At 42.9% G+C, this 23,839-nt stretch overlaps 1 protein-coding gene across 15 annotated transcripts in view; it reads right to left on the bottom strand.

Annotated features, from left to right (window-relative positions):
• Window positions 1–4,272: 4,272 nt before the first annotated feature.
• Window positions 4,273–23,839, bottom strand: part of HIRA (histone cell cycle regulator) — a 101,627-nt gene continuing 82,060 nt past the window's right edge. For all 15 annotated transcript variants that reach the window (XR_010155977.1, XR_010155978.1, XR_001712906.4 and 12 more), the window contains one exon: window positions 4,273–5,132. Coding sequence is in view for 12 of the 15 variants with exons in the window: in XM_063807730.1 (XP_063663800.1) it covers window positions 4,693–5,132 (440 nt within the window). In the remaining 3 variants the exon portion in view is untranslated. The remainder of the gene's footprint in view (window positions 5,133–23,839) is intronic.

Raw genomic sequence — 23,839 nt, forward strand, 5'->3', positions numbered from 1 at the left:
TATGAAATGTTCTGAATAAGCAAATCTATAGAGACGGAAAGCAGGTTGATGGTTGCCTCAGAATGATGGGGATCGGGGATAGGGCATGATAAAGTGTATGGGGTTTCTTACTGAGGTGATGAAAAGATTCTAATAATGGCTGTGGTTAAAGTGTATGGGGTTTCTTATTGAGGTGATGAAAAGATTCTAATAATGGCTGTGGTGATGGCTGCACATATGATGTGACTACACTGAAAATCATTAGATTGTAAATCGCATGCTGTTAACTATTTCAGTAAAGCCGTTTTTTTTTTTAAGCAAAACATGAGCCATCCTTTTCTTTTTTTTTGAGAGTCTCGCTCTGTTGCCCAGGCTGGAGCGCAATGGCATGGTCTCGGCGCACTGCAACCTCTGCCTCCTGGGTTCAAGTGATTCTCCTGCCTCAGCCTCCCAAGTAGCTGGGATTGCAGGTGTGTGCCGCCATGCCTGGCTAATTTTTTGTATTTTCAGTACAGACAGGGTTTCACCATTTTGGCCAGGCTGGTCTCGAACTCCTGACTTCAAGTAATCCGCCTGTCTGGGCCTCCCAAAGTGCTGGGATTACAGGCGTGAGCCACTGTGCCTGGACATAATCTTTTTTTTTTTTTGAGATGGAATCTTGCTCTGTCACCCAGGCTGGAGTCCAGTGGCACAATCTCAGCTCACTGCAACCTCTGCTTCCCAGGTTCAAGCGATTCTCCTGCCTCAGCCACCTGAGTAGCTAAGACTACAGGCACCTGCCACCGCACCTGGCTAATTTTTTTTTTTTTTTTTTTTGTAGTTTTAGTAGAGGCAGGGTTTCACCATGTTGGCCAGGCTGGTCTCGAACTCCTGGCCTCAAGTGATCCACCTGCCTTGGCCTCCTAAAAGTGCTGGGATTACAGGCGTGAGCCATTGCACCTGTCCTGAGCCATCCTCCTCCTGAGGAAAACGTACTCTATCTTGAGAAAAACCAACAGACGTAGGAATAGAGTACCTAGGTTATAGAGCAAGTATATGTTTAATTCTATGAGGAACGATCACACTGTTTATCAAAGTAACTATTCTTCCTACCAGCAATGCATAAGAGTTCCAGTTGCTCCACATCCTCACTAATACACATTATTGTCTTTTTAAAAAATGTAAGCCATTCTAATAGATATGTGTTGTTACTGTTATTTCTTTTGCTGTACAGAAGCTTTTTAGTTTATCTAATTTGTCTACTTTTTTGTTGTATTTGCTTTTGAGTCCTTAGTCATAAATTCTTTCTTTTTATTTTTTAATTTTTTTTGAGACAGAGTCTCACTCTTTCACCCAGGCCGGAGTGCAGTGGCACTATCTCGGCTCACTTCAAGCTCCGCCTCCCTGGTTTACGCCACTCTCCTGCCTCAGCCTCCCGAGTAGCTGGGACTACAGGCACCCACCACTGCGCCGGGCTAATTTTTTGTATTTTTAGTAGGGACGGGGTTTCACCGTGTTAGCCAGGATGGTCTAGATCTCCTGACCTCATGATCCGCCTGCCTCGGCCTCCCAAAGTGCTGGGATTACAGGCGTGAGCCACCGCACCCAGCTTTTTAAATTTGTTTTGAGACAGTCTCGCACTGTCACCCAGGCTGAAGTGCAGTGATGCGATCTCAGCTCACTGCAACCTGTCTCCTGGGTTCAAGCGATTCTCATGCCTCAGCCTCCTGAGTAGCTGGAATTACAGGTGTGTACCACCATGACTGGCTAATTTTTTGTTTTTGAGGTGGAGTTTCACTCTTGTTGCCCAGGCTGGAATGCAGTGGTGCAATCTTGGCTCACTGCAACCTCTGCCTCCCAGGTTCAAGTGATTCTCCTGCCTCAGCCTCCCAAGTATCTGGGATGACAGGCATGTGCCACCACGCCTGGCTAATTTTGTATTTTAGTAGAGAGGAGGTTTTACTATGTTGGTCAGGAAACAGTGTGATCATTTTGGGTCTTGCTTTTATTTTTTGGTAGGTGGATCTGAAGCAGTGCTGCCTTAGTCTCCTTGGACTCTCAGCTCCATTTCCTCAGCTCAAGTAGTCCACTGGGCTCTACCTCAGTTCTGCCTCCTCTTGCTGTGGCCTAGAAATTCTCTCTGGATATCAGAAAACGAAGGACAGTAATCCCTGCCAAGATGGGATACAAACAAGGTGAGCCCTATGATTGCCCAAGCGTACTACCTGGAGTGTCTTTTTCTGTTTTTTTCTTTTTCTTTTTTTTCTTCAAGATAGGATCTTCCTGTGTTGCCCAGGCTGGAGCGCAGTGCCGTGATCATGGCTAATTGCAGCCTTGAACTCCTGGCCTCAAATGGTCCTCCCACCTCAGCCTCCCATGTAGCTAGGTCTCCAAGCGCATGCTACTGTGCCCAGCATGGTATCCAGTGTCTTGAAACCACCATTGCATGTATTTTTGATGGGCTCCTTTGGTTGTTTCAGGTAGAAGGGTCAACCTGGTCCCTTTACTCCATCTTGTCTGTAAGTTGAAGGCCTTGATGTTTTTCCGCTTATCTCTTCATCATCTCCAAACGGTGGTGGTAAAGTCACTCACGACTGCTGTTTCCTTCAAGGGAGGAAACGTGCGAAGACTTTGCCCACACAATCCCAATTTGTCCTCATAACGTTGCAGATTTTTTTTTTTTTTTGAGACGGAGTCTTGCTCTGTTGCCGAGGCTGGAGTGCAGTGGCGCGATCTTGGCTCACTGCAACCTCTGCCTCCCGGGTTCAAGCAATTCTCCTGCCTCAGCCTCCCGAGTAGCTGGGATTACAGGTGTGTGCCACCACACCCAGCTAATTTTTGTATTTTTAGTAGAGACGGGGGTTTCACCATGTTGGTCAGGCTGGCTCGAACTCCTGACCTCGTGATCTGCCCACCTTGGCCTCCCAAAGTGCTGGGATTATAGGTGTGAGCCACTGTGCCCGACCCCAGTGCAGATTTTTTTAGTCTCAATCTCTATTTGACAGCTAAAAAACTGAGGCCCAGATGTTTGCTGGTTTGGAGCCCGGACAGGCCTGTTGGCATATATTGCTTCCTGGAGCTCCACAAAGCTCGCAATGTCTTGCTGCATAGTTGCTAAGGGAGCTGCCTCACCTGCACAGCAAGTCTCTGGCTCTTCATTCCTTAAGAGTCCCACTTGCAGCCTGGCTTTTTATGTGTACACACACACACACACTCACACAAACTATCCTGGCTTTATTTGGCATGAACACATGCCTGGGTCTCATCCAGCCACTTGACATCCGAGTGAGACATGGAGTGGAATGGCTGCTAGGCCAGAGATCAGTGGTCAGTTACCCCGGCCTCTGACTCCAAGTCCAAGGCTCCTTCCCCAGGCTCAGACCCACACGCTGGGTGGTGGTGACAAAGATCAGGACCCAGGAGTGGGTGGTACTCAGCCCTCACTGTGCTTAAAGATTCTGTGATTCTGTTTCTTCTCCTGTAGATCAACGTCTGGATCACTTTCTAATAAAATTCCAACTTTGCTGATAATTCTCCAATATACCGAAGACTGTAAATACTGATTTCCTTTCATGAAATTGTCCAAACAGCTGCAGCCCTTGGTGCACAGTATGATCTGGACCTGGGGCACAGCAAGACCAGAACCATGAGCCACCATGAACCATGACTCCTCACTTGTGAGATGACGTGTGCAAGGTGACCTATGGTGCTTCATGACCACAGAAGTGACCACTCTACACTGTGAAATGAATTTCTGCATGGGGGGTATATTAGGGTTCTCTACAGGGACAGAACTAATAGGATATATATGAAAGTTTATTAAGTATTAACTTACACAATCACAAGGTCCCACAATAGGCCATCTGCAAGCTGAGGAGCAAGGAGAGCCAGTCCGAGTCCCAAAACTGAAGAACTTGGGAGTCCGATGTTTGAGGGCAGGAAGCATCCAGCACGGGAGAAAGATGTAGGCTGGGAGGCTAGGCAAGTCTCATCTCTTCACGTTTTTCTGCCTGCTTTATATTCGTTGGCAGCTGATTAGATGGTGCCCACCTGATTAAGAGTGGGTCTGCCTTCCCCAGCCTGACTCAAATGTTAATCTCCTTTGGCAACACCCTCACAGACACATCCAGGATCAATATTGCATCCTTCAATCCAATCAAGTTGACACGCAGTATTAACCATGACAGGGGGGAATGAGATGACACAAAGGATCCCTTCTGGCTCTCATGTTCTGTCACCATCTACTTCAGGAGAGAGATGCACTGTGTGGGGAGGATGAAAGTTAGAAGGAAAAGGCAAGAGAAATCAGGAGGGTTTGGTATTCAATGCGTGTTCATTTATTTTACACTTACAAAAGAAATCGCCCCCCCCCTTTGCCCCATTCCCCCAAAACAGTCTCTTTTTACAAACATTTAAAAATTAAAACCAAATGAAGATAGACAAGTTAATTTCAGTACAATTATTTTTCAGTGTAGCTGTCATAATTAGAGTTTAAATTTCCTACAAGTGACCAATGTCCAAGTGACTTATAGGGAAATCCTGATTATCGGCCAAAGGAAATTCAATATTACAAGTTAGCAAATTCTAGTACAAAAATAGTCCGTGTGTTGGAACAGCTTTCCTTTTACATAGGTCTCAGGTCAGTCTGCTGTAATACCTAACGCTTCCGGATTCTCTCTCACAAATGGCTCAATCGTCACTGCTGAAGCAGCATGGCGCCTGCAGCAGCAGGGGCTAGTGTCCACCTTGGGGCCGTGCTGGAGACGGCAGGCCTGGGACTGCCTTGCTGGCCCCAGGGCACCTGGGCAGAGCTCCAGCCCTAGCTCCGCATCGGGGGCTTGGAGGGAGGGATGAGCTTCCCCCTCCTGAGGCAATGTCAGACCCAGGACACAGGGCACATCTGCCCAGGGAGCTGGGCTGGCGCTGGTGCAGGACAGCACATCTCCTGCCAGTGTCTCCTCCCCCTACAGCCTGGTCAGGTGAGAGGCGGTCCTGCATGTCATCAGCGGCGAGAGTGTGGCCCTGCCCTTGCTGCAGCCAGGGCAGGCCGGGGCAGGCTACTTGTCCCTCAGGATGTCGAGCTGTTCCTGACACTCGGTGAAGAGGCGCTGGAATCGGAGGTTCTGCCCGATGACTGGTAGCAGCTCCTTCAGCAGCTCCCTCTTCCGCAGACCCTGTGGACACAGAGTGACAGCTGAGTGCAAGTGTCAGTGAAGAGACCTAGATTGTGGGGACTTTCCTGGCCTGGCAGAGAACCTTGTGTCTGCTCACGGGAGAAGGAAAGAACAATTCCTCTGCAGGTGAGAAACTGTGAGAGAGCTGTGGGGCAAATGTGCAGGATGAAGTGGCAGGTGGAATGGGAGCAACACAGTGTGGGGATAAAGGAGGATGAGGCCAATGCAGGGTCTGCTCCTCCATCCGTGGGCACAGCCACTGCTGACCTTATAGTGACTGAGCAGTTCCCTGACCATCCAGGGCAGGATGAGAGTAGAACAAGGCTGAGGGTCAGGTGGCTGGCCATTCAGGAGGGGCTGTTCCCTCATGCTGATGTTTGCCAGGGGTTTGAGGTCAAGCCCCAGGGCAAGGATGCACCTGGGGGGCAGTGACTGGCTTTAGTTTTCCAGCAACACAAATGAGGTGCCAGTAGCCCCTGATGTGGAGGATGTTCGGATGCTGACCAAACTATGCTTAGTTGCCTAAACATCCTCCACGTCAGGTCATATTGGCACCACAGTCTGAAACAAGCATTGCCAGCTGGGGTCTCTGCTGCACAGACCAAAAGAGCAGACTCCTGAGCAGTACGGCTGCTCCAAAGGGAAAACTACCAGCCAGACAACTTTAACACTGGACGAGAAGGCCTAAGATCTTGAATTAACGGTGACAGATATACCTGCAACAAGTCTAGAAGTGACAGTAAAGAATAAGTGTAACTATTAGGTTTGAGTAACACAGAAGTTGTTAGAGATGGGATAAGCAGGAGAATGGCTGCTGTTGGCGACCAAGTTTGATGGAGGAGCAGCCCACACTCCAACAGGGAGGCTCTGACACCAGAGTGCCGTAGTCAGAACAGAGATTGTATGGATTTGCAAAGGCTGAAATGTTTACTATCTGGTCCTTTACAGAAAAGTTTGTCAACTCCTAAAATAGATCATGTTTTCTAACTAAAATAATTGAGTAAAACTCATGGGTCAAAGGGGAATTCTAATTAAGTGAAATTAAAAATGACTTGCAAGAGAATGGTAAAAAAAAAAAAACCAACACAAAATACTCCAAAAGTGGTAAGATTCAGCAAAAGTGGGCACTTTAGAGGCATTTAGAAACAACAGCTTATACTGTATTAGAGAACATGAAAGAATGACAAGCCAAGACTCCAACCTAAAGCCATTGGGGGAAAGGAAAAAAAAAAAAGACTAAAGAAAAAAAGGACAAGAGAAAAAAACATTTTTTTTTTAAAAAAAAGGAGATAATAAAAATTGAAATAAATAAAATAGAAAACAAAGATTTAATAGAGAAGATTTAGAAAAACAATTTTATTTTATTTTATTTATTTTTTTGAGACAGGGTCTAGCTCTGTTGCCCAGGCTGAAGCGTAGTGGTGCAATCACAGCTCGCTGCGGCCTCAACCTCCCAGGCTCAAGTGATCCTCCTGCCTCAGTTACCCGAGTAGCTGGGACTATAGGTGTGTGCCGCCATGTCTGGCTAATTTTTATATATTTAGTAGAGCGGGGTTTCACCTTGTTGGCCAGGCTGGTCTCAAACTCCTGAGCTCAAGTGATCTTCCTGCCTTGTTCTCCCAAAGTGCTGGGATTAAAGGCGTGAGCCACTATGCCTGGCAAAAGTCATTTCTTGAAAAGACTAATGGACAAACGTCTGGCAGGATTAATCAAGAAAGAGAGAGAAAGCTTAAAGAAATAATATTAGAAATAAAAAGAGACATAACTACAGATATAGAAGAAAGAAAAAGATATGATTACTATCAACTTTATGCTAAGAAATTTGAACATTTAGAGAAAATGGAGAAATTCCTAGAAAAATATAATTTATCAAAACTAGCTCAAAAAGAAATAGAAAGGAAAAGTTAATTATTACCATAAAGAAAACATCAGGAATACTATTTTAAAACTGACATCAAGGATGAGATTTTCTCTTTGTCTTTCCTTTCCTACAGTTTGACTAATGTGTCTCAGTGCAGGTTCCTTTGGGATTTTCCTACTTAGAGTTCATTGAGGCTCTTGTATTAGTAAACCCCCGTCTTTCCTCAAATTTGGAAAATTTCAGCCAGTATTTCTTCAAATAAGCTCTCTACTCCTTTCTCTCTCTTACACTTCCAGAACTCCCATTATGGATTCATGGGTATACTTGGATGGTGTCTGGTAAGTCTCTTAGACTCTGTTTGCTTTTCTTCATTCTATTTTCTTTTTGCTCCTCATACTTGATAATTTCAAATGACCTGTTTTCAAGTTTGCTGATTTTCCCTTTTGTCTATTCGAGTCTGCTGTTGAACCCTTCTAGTGAACTTTTCAATTCAGTTATTGTATTTTTAAACTCCAGATTTCTGTTTAGCTCTTTTTTTGGAATTTCTATCTCCTTGTTGATACTCTCATTTTCTTTTTTTTTTTTCTTGAGATGGAGCCTCGATCTGTCGCCCAGGCTGGAGTGCAGTGGTGTGATCTCGGCTCACTGCAAGCTCTGCCTCCTGGGTTCACACCATTCTCCTGCCTCAGCCTCCCGAGTAGCTGGGACTACAGGCGCCGGCCACCACGCCTGGCTAATTCTTTTGTATTTTTAGTAGAGACGGCGTTCCACCATGTTAGCAAGGATGGTCTCGATCTCCTGACCTTGTGATCCGCCCGCCTTGGCCTCCCAAAGTGCTGGGATTACAGGCATGAGCCACCGCACCCGGCCCTCATTTTCTTCATATATAGTTTTCCTGATTTTGTTTAGTTGTCTGTATTCTCCTTGAGCATTTTTTAAGACATTTATTTTAAAGTCTTATGTCTGATGGGCACAGTGGCTCATGCCTGTAATCTCAGCACTTTGGGAGGCCAAGGCGGGCAGATCGCTTGAGGCCAGGAGTTTGAAATCAGCCTAGCCAACATGGTGAAACCCCATCTCTACTAAAAATACAAAAATTAGGCCAGGCGTGGTGGCTCATGCCTATAATCCCAGCACTTTGGGAGGCTGAGGCGGCTGGATCACTTGAGGTCAGGAGTTCGAGACCAGTCTGGCCAACATGGCGAAACCCCATCTCCACTAAAAATACTAAAATTAGCCAGTCATGACCTCAGGTGATCCACCTGCCTTGGCCTCCCAAAGTGCTGGGATTAAGGCATGAACCAACGCACCCGGCAGTCCTTTTACTTTTAAGCCATTATGTTATTACATGTAAGCTGGGTTTCTTATAAGCAGCATACAGCTGGTTGTTATTAATTCTAATCTGATAATCTATGCCTTTTAGACCTATATTTAATGATTATTGATATATTAGGGTTTAAATCTACCATCCTATGTATGTTTTTCTGCCTTCTTTTGAATGAATGTATTATTTTCTATCATTCAATTTTATCTATTTGTTAGTTTTTTAGCTACGATTCTTTTTACTGCTTTGGGATTTGTATGTGTATGTGCATGAGTTTTATTTTTTGGTTTTGGTGGTTGCTCTAGGACACATAACATACAGTATATGCCTTTACTTATCATAGTCTGTCTTCAAGTATTATGATATCACTTTGCATAATGTGTAAAAATCTTTTAATGGTATACTTTCATATCCCCACTCCTAGCGTCTGTGATACTGCTGTCATGCCACTTCACTTCTACATATGTTATAATTACAAACTACATTTTCATTATTTGGCTTAAAAAGGCAGAACTTTTTGACTTTTTTTTTTTTTGAGACAGGGTCTTGCGCTCTGTTGCCCAGGCTGGAGTGCAGTGGCGTGATCTTGGCTCACTGCAACCTCTGCCTCTCAGGTTCAAGCAATTCTTGTGTCTTCGCCTCCTGAGTAGCTGGGACTACAGGCATGTGCCACCACACCCGGCTAATTTTTGTATTTCTAGTAGAGATGGGGTTTCACCACGTTGGCCAGGCTGGTCTTGAACTCCTGGCCTCAAGTGATCTGTCCACCTCGGCCTCCCAAAGTGCTGGGATTACAGGCGTGAGCCACCGCGCCGAACCAGAACTTTTTTTACATTTTGACATTTAGATGAACACTTTTGACATTTAATTCTTAACCCTTTGGAGGTATATTTTTATGAACTGAAGATCTGCTTTTACTTAGTTACATATAAATAACCAGTTTCCTAAACTCCATTTATTGAATAGCCCCCCCTATTTTTCCCACTGTATCTGTTTTGTCTTCTCTCTCTTATAGCAAAGTATCTAAATTACTCCGGCTTCATAATAAACCCAAATATCTGGTAGCATAGTGAATGTCTTAACTATTCTTGGCTTTTTACTGCTCCATATAAATTGTTGAATTAGCTTGTCAAGTTTCATTGAAACCTCTAGTGGGCATTTGATTAGAGATGCATTGAGTCAGTAGGTCTGTTTAGAAACGGTTGGCGTCTTTTACTGTACTGCACTTTCTCATCGTTTGTCCAGGTTTTCTTTAATGACTTTAAGTAAACGTTTATAATTCTTAGCATAAAGGCTATGTACATCCTTTGTTAGATTTATTCTTAAATACTTTATAATTCTCAAAAGAGACAATCTTGAAAGTGGCAAAAAAAAAAGTGACTCATGAGAGGGATTTGAAGTTTGTGAAGAACTACACGCACAATTGCTGGCTTAAAGATGGAGGAGGCAGGTGGAAAGCTAACAAGGAAATGAATTCTGCTATTCCAATAACGACTGAGCTTGGAAGAGGACCTTGAACCCTAGGTGATCTCATCTGGCCAGTAATTTGAGTAGAGAATTCAGGAACCACTGCAAAAGCACACCAGGAAGACCGAAAGAAATCACAGATCCTTTGAAAGAAGTGGCAGGCTGCTGCAAATTCCACAAGACAGGTGAAAAACTCTGGTGGTGCTCTCTCAAAAGTGCCATCTCCTGGCTGGAGGCCAACTAACTCAGGACATTACAGCAATTCATAACAGAACAACCCTGCTCCAAGGAAGGAGAAAAACAACAGCTAATTCCACTGCCTGCAACATCCTTTCTAACCAGTGGTCCTGAGTGTGTCCACATGATGACTTCACTGGTAGCATAACCAGCATTTGAGAAAGCCTGCACACTAAACATATCTACAAACAAGGACTCTCACAGAGTCTACTCCATTCCCCTGGCACCACCACCACAGCAGGTGCTGGTATCCACAGCTGGGAGATCTGAAGATGGATCACATCACCAGGTTCTTTGCAGATGTTCCCCAGCATGGGCCCAGAGCCTGGTAGCCCCACTGGGTGGCTAGACCCAGAAGGGCAATAATAATCACTGCAGTCTGGCTCATAGGAATCTCCATCCCTAGGGGAAGGGGAAGTGCACCAAATCAAGGGATCGCCCTGTGGGACAAAATAATCTCAACAGCAGCCTCTGAGTTCCAGATTTTTCCACTGAAGTAGTCTACCCAAATGAGAAGTAATCAGAAAAGTAATTCTGGCAATAATGACAAAACAAGGTTCTATAATACCTCCAAAAGACCACACTAGCTCCTCAGCAATGGATCCAAACCAAGAATAATTACAAAGTACATTTTCATTATTTGGCTTAAAAAGGCAGAACTTTTTGGCTTTTTCTTTTTCTTTTGTTTTTGAGACAGGGTCTCGCTCTGTTGTCCAGGCTGGAGTGCAGTGGCGTGATCTCTGAATTGCCAAAGAATTCAGAAGGCTGATTATTAAGCTACTCAAGGAGATACCAAAGGTAAAAATCAACTTCAAGAAATTTTAAAAAATATATAGGATATGGATGAAAAATGCTCCAGAGAAATCGGTATCATAAAGAAAAAATCAAAAAATCAAAAATCAAAACTTCTGGAAATGAAAGACACACTTAGAGAAATACAAAATGCACTAGAAAGTTTCAACAATAGAATCGAAGAAGTAGAAGAGAGAACTTCAGAATTCCAAGACAAGACTTTGAATCAGACAAAAACAAAGAAAAAATAATTTTTTTAAAAAATGAACAAAGCCTCCAAGAAATTTGGGATTATGTTAAATGGCCAAACCTAAGAATAAGAATAAATGGTGTTCCTAAGAAGAGAAATCTAAAAGTCTGAAAAACGTATTTGTGGGGATAGTTGAGGAAAGCTTCCCTGACCTTGCTAGAGATATAGACATCCAAATACAAGAAGCTCAAAGAACACCTGGGAAATTTATCACAAAAAGACCATCACCCAGGTACACAGTCATCAGGTTATCTAAAGTCAAGACAAAGGAAAGAATCTTAAGAGCTGTAAGGCAAAAGCATCAGGTAACCTATACACGAAAGCCTATCGGATTCTTTTTTTTGAGACAGAGTCTTGCTTTGTCATCCAGGCTGGAGTGCAGTGGTGCAATCTTGGCTCACTGCAATCTCTGCCGCCCTGGTTCAAGCAATTCTCCTGCCTCAGCCTCCCAAGTAGCTGGGACTACAGGCCCCTGCCACCAGGCCTGGATAATTTTTGTATTTTTATTAGAGGTGGGGTTTCACCGTGTTGGCCAGGCTGGTCTTGAACTCCTGACCTTAAATGATCCACCCACCTTGGCCTCCCTAAGTGTTGGGATTACAGGAATGAGCCACTGCGCCTGGCCAGAATACCTATCAGATTAACAGCAGATTTCTCAGCAGATACCCTACAAGCCAGAAGGGTTTGGGTTCCTATTTTTAGCTTCCTCAAACAAACTAACTGCCAGCCAAGAATTTAGTATCCAGCAAAATTAAGTGTCATATATGAAGGAGGCATAAAGTCTTTTTCAGACAAACGCTGAGAGAATTTGCCACCACCAAGCCAACTACAAGAAATGCTAAAAGGAGTTCTAAATCTTGAAACAAAACCTTGAAATACACCAAAATAGAACTTCCTTAAAGCATAAAACTCACAGGGTCTATAAAACAATAACAAAATGAAAAAAAAAAACCAACAAAAAAAGAAGGTATTCAGGTAAAAACAAGCATGGTAAATAAAACAGTACCTCACATCTCGATACTAACATTGAATGTAAATAGTCTAAATGCTCCACTTAAAAGATACAGAATGGCAGAATGGATACAAATCCACCAACCAAATATCTGCTAACACATATGGACTCACATAAATTGAGGGTAAAGGGGTGAAAAAAGATATTCCATGCAAATACAAACCAAAAGCGAGCAGAAATAGCTATTCTTATATCAGACAAAACAGACTTTAAAGCAACAATAGTTGAAAAAGACAAAAAGGGACATTACATAATGATAAAAGGATCAGTCCAACAGGAAAATATCACAATCCTAAATATATATGCACCTAGCACGGGAGCTCCCAAATTTATAAAACAATTAGTACTCAACGTAAGAAATGAGATACACAGCAACACAATAACAGCGGGGACTTCAACACTAGACAGGTCATCAAGACAGAAAAGCAACAAAGAAACAATGGACTTACACTATACCCTAGAACAAATGGACTTAACACATATTTACAGAACATTCTACCCAACAACTGCAGAATATACATTCTTTTCATCAGCACATGGAACATTCTCCAAGAAAGACCATATGATAGGCCACAAAACAACTCTCAATAAACTTAAGAAAATCGAAATTATATCAAGTACCCTCTCAGACCACAGTAAAATAAAATTGGAAATTAACTCCAAAAGGAACCCTCAAAACTATACAAATACATGGAAATTAAAAAATATGCTCCTGAATGATCTTTGGGTAAACAATGAAATCAAGATGGAAATTAAAAAGTTTTATGAACTGAATAATGACACAGCTTATCAAAACCTCTGGGACACAGCAAAAGTGGTGCTAAGAGGAAAGTTCATAGCATTAAATGCTTACATCAAAAAGTATGAAAGAGGCCAAGCACGGTGGCTCGTGTCTGTAATCCCAGCAATTTTGGAGGCCAAGGCAGGAGGATCACTTGAGGTCAGGAGTTCAAGACCAGCCTGGCCAAAATGCCAAAACCCCGTCTCTATTAAAAATAGAAAAAAATTAGCTGGGTGTGGTGACGCATGCCTGTAGTCCCAGCTACTTGGGAGGCTGAGGCCTGAGAATTGCTTGAACCTGGGAGGCAGAGGTTGTAGTGAGCCGAGATGCACCACTGCACTCCAGCCTGGGCGACAGAGCGAGACTCCGTCTCAAAAAAAAAAAAACAACAACAACAACAACAACAACAACAACAAAAGATCCAATTAAGCTAAATTAGAAACAAAATGAAAGATATTACAACTGATACCACAGAAATAGAAAAGATCATTCAAGACTACTATGAACACCTTTATGCACACAAACTAGAAAATCTAGAGGAAATGGATAAATTCCTGGAAATATATAACCCTCCTAGATTCATTCAGGAAAAAATAGAAACTTTGAACAGACCAATAGTAAGTAGCAAGACTGAAACAGTAATTTAAAAATTGCCAACAAAAAAACAGTCCAGGACCAGATGGATTCACAGCTGAATTCTACTGAACATTCAAAGAAGAATTTGTACCAATCTTACTGAAGCTATTACAAAAGACAGAGAAAGAGGGAATCTCCCTAAATCACTCTATGAAGCCAGTATCACCCTAATACCAAAACCAGGAAAGGACATAACAAAAAATGAAATCTACAGACCAATATCCCTGGTGAACATAGATGCAAAAATCCTCAACAAAATACTACCTAATCGAATCCAATGGTGTATCAAAAAGATAATACACCATGATCAAGTGGGTTTCATACCAGGGATACAGGGAAGACTTAACGTACGCATGTCAATAAATGAGATACATCACATAAACAGAATTAAAAACAAAATCATATGATCATCTCAATAGATGCAGAAAAAGCATCTGACAAAATCTTGCATGCCTTCGATTAAAGCCCTCAGGAAAACCGTCATAGAATGGAAATACCTCAAGGTAATAAAAGCCACTATGACAAACTCACAGTTGACTTTATACCGAAAAGGGAAAAGATAAAAGGGTTCCCCCTGAGAACTCTAACAGACAAGGATGCCCACTGTCACCACTGCTATTCAACATTGTACTGGAAGTCCTAGCCAGAGCAAACAGACAAGAGAAAGAAATAAAGGGCATCCAAATATGTAAAGGGGAAGTCAAAATATCGCTGTTTGCCAATGATATGATCATATACCTAGAAAACCCTAAACACTCATCCAAAAAGCTCCTAGATCTAATAAATGAATTCCGTAAACTTTCAGGGTACAAAATCAATGTACACAAATCAGTAACACTGCTGTATACCAACAACGACCAAGCTGAGAATCAAATCAAGAACCTCTTGTTACAATAGCTGCAAATAAAATAAAATAAAATACTTCAGAATATACCTAACCAAGGATGTGAAAGATCTCTACAAGAAAAACTGAAAAACTGATTGCTGAAAGAAATCATAGACAACACAAACAAATGGAAACACATCTAATGCTCATGGTAGGTAAAATTAAAAATGACCATACTGCTAAGAGCAATCTATAGATTCAATGCAATTCCCATCAAACTACCATGATTATTCTTCACAGAACTAGAAAAAACAACCCTAAAATTCACAAGAAACCACAGCAGGGTGTGGTGGCTCACGCCTGTAATTCCAGCACTTTGGGAGGCTAAGGTAGGCAGATCACTTGAGCCCAGGAGTTCGAAACCAGTCTGGGCAACATGGCGAAACTCTGTCTCTACAAAATATACAAAAATCAGCTGGGTGTGGTGGCTCACGTCTGTAATCCCAGCACTTTGGGAGGCTAAAATGGGCAGATCACTTGAGCCCAGGAGTTCGAGACCAGCCTAGACAACATGGTGAAACCCTATCTTTACAAAACATACAAAAATTAGCCGGGTGTGCTGGCACATGCTGTAGTCCCAGCTACTCAGGAGGCTGAGGTGCAGGATCACTTGAGCCTTGGAGGCAGAGTTTGCCATGAGCCGAGATTGTGCCACTGCACTCCAACCTGGGTGACAGAGTGGGACCCTGTTTCAAAAAAAAAAAAAAAAAATCATATGGAACAAAAAAGAGCCCAAATAGCCAAAGCAAGATAAAGCTGGAGGCATCACATTACCCGACATCAAACTATACTACAAGGATATAGTTACCACCAAAACAGCATGGTACTGGTATAAAAATAGGCAAATAGACCAATGGAACAGAATAGAGAACCCAGAAATAAAGCCAAATACTTACAGCCAACAGATCTTCAACAAAGCAAACAAAAATACAGAGTGGGGAACAAACACCCTATTCAACAAGTGGTGCTGGGATAACTGGCAAGCCACATATAGAAGAATGAAGCTGGATCCTCATCTCTCATCTTATACAAATATCAATTCAAGATGGATCAAAGACTTAAATCTACGATCTGAAACCACAACAATTCTAGAAGATAACATCGGAAAAACTCTTCTAGACATTGGCTTAGGCAAATAGTTCATGACTACGAACCCAAAAGCAAATGCAACAAAAACAAGGATAAAGAGATGGCACCTAATTAAACTTAAAAGCTTCTGCACAGCAAAAGAAATAATCAGCAGAGTAAACAGACAACCCACAGAGTGGGAGAAAATATTTGCAAACTATGCATCTGACAAAGGACTAATATCTGGAATCTACAAGGAACTCAAACAAATCAGCAAGATAAAAACAAATAACCCCATTAAAAAGTGGACAAAGAACATGAATAGACAATTCTCAAAAGAAGATATACAAATGACCAACAAACATATGAAAAAAATGCTCAACATCACTAATTATCAGGGAAATGCAAATCAAAACCACAATGACATACCACCTTACTCCTGCAAGAATGGCCATAATTAAAAAATAAAAAAAATAGATATTAGCATGGAGGTGGTGAAAAGGGAACACTTTTACACTGCTGGTGGGAATGTAAACTAGTACAACCACCGTGGAAAACAGTATGGGGACTCGTTCTGGAGATGGAGTCTCACTCTGTCACCCAGGCTGGAATGCAGTGGCGCGATCTCGGCTCACTGGAACCTCTGCCTCCTGGGTTCAAGTGATTCTCCTGCTTCAGCCTCCTGAGTAGCTGGGACTATAGGCATGCGCCACCATGGTTGGCTAATTTTTTGTATTTTTAGTAGAGACAGGGTTTCACCATGTTGGCTGTGCTGGTCTCGAACTCCTGACCTCAGGTGATCTTTCCGCCTCAGCCTCCCAAAGTGCTGGGATTACAGGCATGAGCCACTGCACCTGGCCAGAGATTCCTTAAAGAACTAAAAGTAGAACTACCATTTGATCCAGCAATCCCACTACTGTGTATCTACCCAGAGGAAAAGAAGTGATTATGTGAACAATACACTTGTACACACGTTTATAGCAGCACCATTTGCAACTGCAAAAATATGGAACCAGTCTAAATGCCCATCAACCAATGAGTGGATAAAGAAAATGTGGTATATATACACCATGGAATACTACTCAGCCTTAAAAAGGAATGAAATAATGGCATTCACAGCAACCTGGATGGAGTTGGAGACCATTATTCTAAGTGAAGTAACTCAGGAATGGAAAACCAAACATTATATGTTCTCACTTATAAGTAGGAGCTAACCTATGAGGATGCAAAGGTATAACAATGATGTAATGGACTTTGGGGACTCAGGGGGAAGGGTGAAGAGGGTGAGGGATAAAAGACTACACATTGGGTACAGTGTACACTGCTCAGGTGATGGGTGCACTAAAATGTCAAAAAAAAAAAAAAAAAAGAAAAGAAAAGCAACTCATGTAAATAGGATATTCAATAAGATTATCAGCATAGTCAGTGGGATGACATATTCAAAAGAAAGAAAGAGGCCAGGTGCAGTGGCTCACACCTGTAATCCCAGCACTTTGGGAGGCTGAGGTAGGTGGATTGCTTGAGCTCAGGAGTTTGGGACCAGCCTGGGCAACACAGCAAAATCCCACCTCTACCAAGAAAAAAAATGAAAATAAAAAATTTGCCAGGCATGGTGGCGCACATCTGTGGTCCCAGCTACTCAGGAGGCTGAGGTGGGAGGCCCACTTGAGCCTGGGAGGTGGAGGTTGAAGTAAGTCGAGATTACACCAATGTACTCCAGCCTGGGTGGCAGAGTCAGACTCTGTCTCCAAAAATCTACAACATCGTGGAAGTTGGAAAACACACTGTTATTTTAAATTTCATGTATTTTTATAAAAACAGATGGAGTTGGTTGGGTGTGGTGGCTTACACCTGTAATCCCAACACTTTGGGAGCCTGAGACGGGTGGATTGATTGAGCCTAGGAATTTGAGACCAGCCTGGGCAACATGGAGAAAACCCCATCTCTACAAAAGATACAACAATTAGTTGGGTGTGGTGGTGCACGCCTGTAATCCCAGCTACTCGGGAGGCAGAGGCAGGAGGATTGATTGAGCCAGAAGGTTGAGGCCACAGTGAGGGGAAAAAAAAAAAGAGAGAGAGAGAGTCTTGCTATGTTGCTCAGGCTGGTCTCGAATTCCTGACCTCAAGTGATCTTCCCACCTCGGCTTCCCAAACTGCTGGGATTACAGGTGTGAGCCACCACGCCTGGCTGAAAAAACACACTATTAAACAAAGTGAGACAAATGAAAATGAAAATACAACATACCAAAACTTACAGTATGCAGTGAAAGCTGATCTCATATCAATAATCTAACATTACACCTTAAGGAACTAGAAAAAGAACTATACCCAAAGCTAGCAGAAGAAAATAATAAAGATAATGGGACAAGATAAATGGAAAATAATAGAGATAATCAATGAAACCAAAAGTTGATTCTTTGAAAAGATGAACAAAATTGACAAACTTTTAGCTAGACTACATAATAAAAAGAGAGACAAGATCCAAATAATGAAAATCAAAAATGAAAGCAGGGACATTACAACCAATGCCACAAAAATAAAAAAGATTATAAATATGACAATAAATCTGATAACCTACATAAAATGGAAACAACTTACCAAGACTGGCTCATAAAGAAATTAAAAATCTGAACGGATCTCTAATGAGCAAGAAAACTGAATCAATAAAACAAACCCTCTCATAAAGAAAAGCCTAGGATCATATAGCTTCTCTGATGTATTCTACCAAACACTTAAAGAATTAACACCAATCCTCCTTCCAAAATAGGTAGGAACACTTCCTATTTCATTCTATGAGGACAGCATTACCCTGACAAAGCTAGACAAAGATACTACAAGAAAACTATTAGATCAATATCCTTTGTAAACAGTGACCCAAAAATCCTCAACAAAATGCCAGCAAACAGAATTCCAAAGTACATTAAAAGAATTATACACCATGACCAAGTGGGATTTATTCCTTGAATGCAAGAATGGTTTAACATATGAAAACCAATCACTGTAATACATCACATTAATGAAATAAAAGAAAATTTTAAAATGACACGATCATCTTAATGCAGAAAAAGCATCTGAGAAAATGCAACATTCTTTCTTGATAAAAGCACTCAACAAACTAGGAATGGAAGAAAACTATCTCGACATATTAAAGACCATAAATAAAAAGCCCACAGCTAACATCGTACTTAATGGTAAAAGACTAAAAGCTTTTCCTTTAATATCAGGAACAAGAGAAGGATGCCTGCTTCCAGCACTAATATTTAACGTAGTATTAAAAGTCCTAGACAGATCAATTAGGCAAGGAGAAGAAATAAAAGGCAACCAAATTGGGAAAAAAGAAGTAAAATTATTTCTGTTCACAGATGACATGATCTTATATATGGAAAACCCTAAAGATTCAGCGAAAAACTGCTATAAACAAAGCAAAACATTCTGCCTGCCTGTGGTACTAGGAAGAAGCTGCAAGAGGACTTGCCCTCTGGCCTGAAGGCAATATAAAGAGCAACCAAGTATTATTGATATTTCCTCACCCTTCGGCTCTCAGTAAAGGATGGTTTTCTCCACTCTTTCAGGATGCGATGTATAGCTCTTTGTACGGCCTGCAACACACAACTTAATCACCACCTCTCTGGCCACTGCCACAGGTCTTATAGCAGCAGTCCCCAACCTTTTTGGCACCCAGGACTGGTTTTTTTTTATGGACCAGTGGGGGAGGGGAAGATGGTTTCAGGATAAAACTGTTCCACCTCAGATCATCAGGCATTAGATTCTCATAAGGAGCACACAACCTAGATCTCTCATATGTGAAGTTCACAATAGGGTTTGTGCTCCTATGAGAATTTAATGTTGCTGCTGACTGGTCTGTGGCCCAGAGGTTGGGGACCCCTGTCTTACACTGAAGACCACAGCAAAGGGAGGCTTCCTAAGAACAGGGCCTGGCTGGGGAGGCTGGAGCCAGAACAAAGCCCAGGAACCTGAAAGGTGTTTGCTTAGTGCCCCAACCTTCTGCTTCTCATTTTCCTCCCATGCACACTGAACCATGCAAAGGATCCTTGAAGTTGAAAGAAATCTGAATCTTTGGTGTCCCTGTGGTGCACTGGCAGCTCAAATCAGAGTATATAAAGAGCTCCTATAATATACATAGAGTTCCTACAAACCATTGAGAAAAACAAATGGCAACAAGTATTTCAATAGATAGTTCAAAAAAGGGAAACACAAGCGGCTCTTAAGCATGTGAAATGATGCTCTCCTAACAAGCCTTCTTGGGAGGGCTGCTGAGTCAGCATGGCTGGTTGGAAGTCCACCCTCCAACCACAGCTATATTTTCCCAGTTATTTGAAGGATCAGTTCCACTTGAATGACCAATTCTCACCATAAGTGTTGATAAATAAGGCCAGGCACGGTGGCTCACACCTGTAATCCCAGCACTTTGGGAGGCTGAGGTGGGCCACTGCATTCCACACTCCAGCCTGGGTGACAGAGAGAGACTTCGTCTCAAATAAACACATAAATAAAATAAAAGAGTGTTGATAAATAAACCCAAGAAGAGCACAGAAGGCTCATGCTCACTCATCTCCTCTGCCCCAACATCTAGATGAAAAGACAGTAAACATACAGAAAAAAAGGAACAAATTCAGAATAGTGTTGAGATCAGGAGAGGACCTGGCAGAAGACACTGGGATTGGCTATGTCTACGTCTGCTCTAAATCCTCTTCTCTTACATATTCTTTGTACAGAGGCAGAAAACCTGCTCATTTTCCCAGCCTCCCTTGCAGTAGAGGTGGGTGCCCAAGTGATTTAATGGTTGCCTGTGAGGCACAGACTAGTTTCTGGGAGAGCGTTTCTTTTCTGATGAGAGGGTGAATGTTGCTGTTGCCAGATTTCTCCTGTTCTCTCTCCTTCCCTGATCTTGGACATGGAAGCCACCTTGTAACCATGAGGGAAGGGCTAGGAGACCTTTACAGAGGGTGGTAAGCGGGTGGTACATACTGACAGGTGACTCTGGGAGGGGAACCACAGATTCTCTTAGGCAGAGCCTCAGTGAAGTGTCCTGTTTGGAGTTGGTAAGAACAATCACCAGGAAGGAGGGGAGAAGAAGAAATCATGGCCATCAAATGGTAGCCTGTTTGTGGCTCCTTCTGTCTATACCACCATGGCCCAGAGTGCTTACTTTCAGGCTGAGAAAGAGAACTACTATGGTGAGCTTTGGCTGGCATCTTGGGCTAAGGCTGACAGAATGAAGCTCCACAACCTGCCCATGAGGGGGACTCACTGGGCAGGTTTCTGCCTGCCTCCCACTCTAGTAGATGGCTCATCGGCCTGTCCTGGAGGTGAGATGTGCTAAGCTGTGCTAAGCAAACAGCTGTACTCTTGAAAAGGAAACCTGAGGCCACTATCAATCTGGGTTCTTCACTTGTAACTACAACCTGATAACCAAGGATTTCCAGATAGGGTAAAATGTCCTCAAGTAAAGACCGCAATGAACAAATCAAAGATTGAACCCAGAAAAGCCAGATAATTCAGGGAACAAATTATTTTAGAAAATGTTAGCATCTGCAGCTGATATCTGAGAAGATATCACAAGCCTTTCCTTCCATTAATAGACCATGCAATTCAGAACAGCCTTCCTCACTGACAACAAAGAAAAAAAGGTGGACAAATAGCAGCAAACTTCTGAGAGCTAATGTGTTAATGATAAATGACTGAGCCATGTTGTGGGGAAGACAGAAATCCAAAGAGGGATGCCTTTGCTTTGGAAATATTTATCCATGAGGAAGAAGCTAGGCAGAACTTCTAACAAACTTGAGGGCCTGGGTTGGGAGCGGTGGCTCATGTCTATAATCCCAGCACTTTGGGAGGCTGAGGTGGGTAGATCACCTGAGGTCAGGAGTTTGAGACCAGCCTGGTCAACATGGTGAAACCCCGCCTCTACTAAAAAAATAAAAATTAGCTGGGTGTAGTGGTGTGTGCCTGTAATCCCAGCTACTTGGGAGGCTGAGGCAAGAGAATTGCTTGAACCCAGGAGGCAGAGGTTACAGTGAGCTGATATTGTGCCACTGCACTCCAGCCCGGGTGACAGAGCGAGACTCCGTCTCAAAATAAACAAACCAAACAAACAACTTGAGGGCCTAGGGGGACCATAGCAGGGGCTAGGGCCCTGTTAACTTACCCCTCCTTTGTCCTGGTATTCCAAAGGTACGCAACCTAGAATAAGCGTCAACTGGAAGTAAACTAGCCTCTATACCAGCTGGCACCCAGCTTTGAGTTCCAGGCAGCCTAGAAAACCTCAGTCCCTGAACGGGATCATGGAGTCCCTACAGTGCTACTCCCAAGAAGTTGGCAGAAGCAAATAGAAGTGTTCTGTAGAAGAAGATAACATCATCTTAGGCCTCAAACTATTTCTACAATAAATTTTTCAAATACTATGTCCACCAGATAGTAAAAAATAACCAGGTACATAAGGAGATAAGACAATCTGAATGAGAAACAGCAGAAATATTTATAGGCAACGGAAATAGATCTGCAAAGGCTCCTGATACTAGAATTATCAGACATAAAACTTTAAAATAACTAAGATTATTATGCTAAAGTAGATAAAAGCCTAAATTAAAAATCTGGTGAAGAATTGAAAGCATGAAAAATGATACAGCTGATTTTTTTTTTTTTTGAGACAGAGTCTCACCCTGTCGCCTGGGCTGGTGTGCAATGGCGCGATCTCGGCTCACTGCAACCTCCGCCTCCTGGGTTCAAGTGATTCTCCTGCCTCAGCCTCCCAAGTAGCTGGGATTACAGGTGCCCGCCACCATGCCTGGCTAATTTTTTGTACTTTTAGTAGAGATGGGGTTTCACTAAGTTGGCCAGGCTGGTCTCAAACTCCTGACCTCATGATCCGACCCCCTTGGCCTCCCAAAGTGCTGGAATTACAGGAGTGAGCCACCACGCTTGGCCTTTTTATTTTTTATTTTTTGAGATGGAGTTTCGCTCTTGTCGCCCAGGCTGGAGTACAATGGCACGATCTCGGCTCTGCCTCCTAGGTTCAAGCGATTCTCCTGCCTCAGCCTCCCGAGTAGCTGGGATTACAGGCGCACGTCACCAAGCCCAGCTAATTTTTTTTTTAGTAGAGTCGGGGTTTCACCATGTTGGCTGGATTGGTCTCAAACTCCTGACCTCAGGTGATCCGCCCATCTTGGCCTCCCAAAAGGCTGGGATTATAGGCATGAGCCACCGCGCCTGGCCTGATACTTGATTTTACTTTTTTTTAAATTTTCCTTTTCTTGAGACGGAGTTTTGCTCTGTCTCCCAGGATGGAGTGCAGTGGTGTGATCTTGGCTCACTGCAGCCTCCTCCTCCCGGTTCAAGCGATTCTCCTGCCTCAGCCTCCCCAGTAGCTGGGATTACAGGAATGTGCCACCACACCCAGCTAATTTTTATATTTTTAGTAGAGACGGGATTTCAGCATGTTGGCCAGGCAGGTCTTGAACTCCTGACCTCAGGTGATCCACCCATCTCGGTTTCCCAAAGTGCTGGGATTACAGGCATGAGCCACTGTGCCCGGCGATACAGCTGATTTTAAAAAGAGAGGATATTACATCTCTCAGATGATAGGGAAAATGAAAGGGAAGAAATAATCAAATAGGAAAACCGAAGAAAATCACTGGTCTCTGTCTCTGTTTCTACAGAATGAATGAGCTTTCTGAATCTTCAAAACACCAAGATAGGATCCCAAAGTACTTACAAAGCAATGGAAATTAGATTTACAATAGATTTTTTTAGCAATAACACTGGATGCAAAGTCTATGGAACAATGCCTTCAGGGACTTAAGGGGATTTGACTTTGAACCCAGGATTCAAAGTACCTAGTCAATTAAGGTACACCACAGTCAAATTTAAGAATGGAATAAAAAATTAGGCCTCTGTACACACCAAGGCCTGTGAGGGCTGACCCTCTGGCCTTTTGATGTCAACTCCTTTCACCCTTCTGCTACCATCCCGTTGGGCTGTTCCTTTTAAACTCCAAGCTCTCCCACCTCAGGCCTTTGCACTTTCCCTCTGCCTGGATGTTCTTCTCCCAAATATATGCATGGTTTCATCCCTCACCTTTTCTGGTCTCTGCTTATCTGTTAGTTTGGCCTTTCCTTTTCCTTTTCTTTTTTTTTTTTTGAGACGGAGTCTCACTCTATTGCCCAGACTGGAGTGCAGTGGCGCGATCTTGGCTCACTGAAAGCTTAGCCTGGCCTTTCTTAATTGCCTAGCATGAAATAGCAACCTGCCAGTATTCTATATCTCCCTGCCCTTTTAATTTTTTTCCCATGGCATCCATCACCACTCAAGACACTACAGATACCTCTTCTCATTTGCTTAGTCTGTCTCTCTCCATAAGAAAGCAGATCC

The sequence above is a fragment of the Pan troglodytes genome, chromosome 23, assembly GCF_028858775.2.
Source record: "Pan troglodytes isolate AG18354 chromosome 23, NHGRI_mPanTro3-v2.0_pri, whole genome shotgun sequence".
Lineage (NCBI taxonomy): Eukaryota > Metazoa > Chordata > Mammalia > Primates > Hominidae > Pan > Pan troglodytes.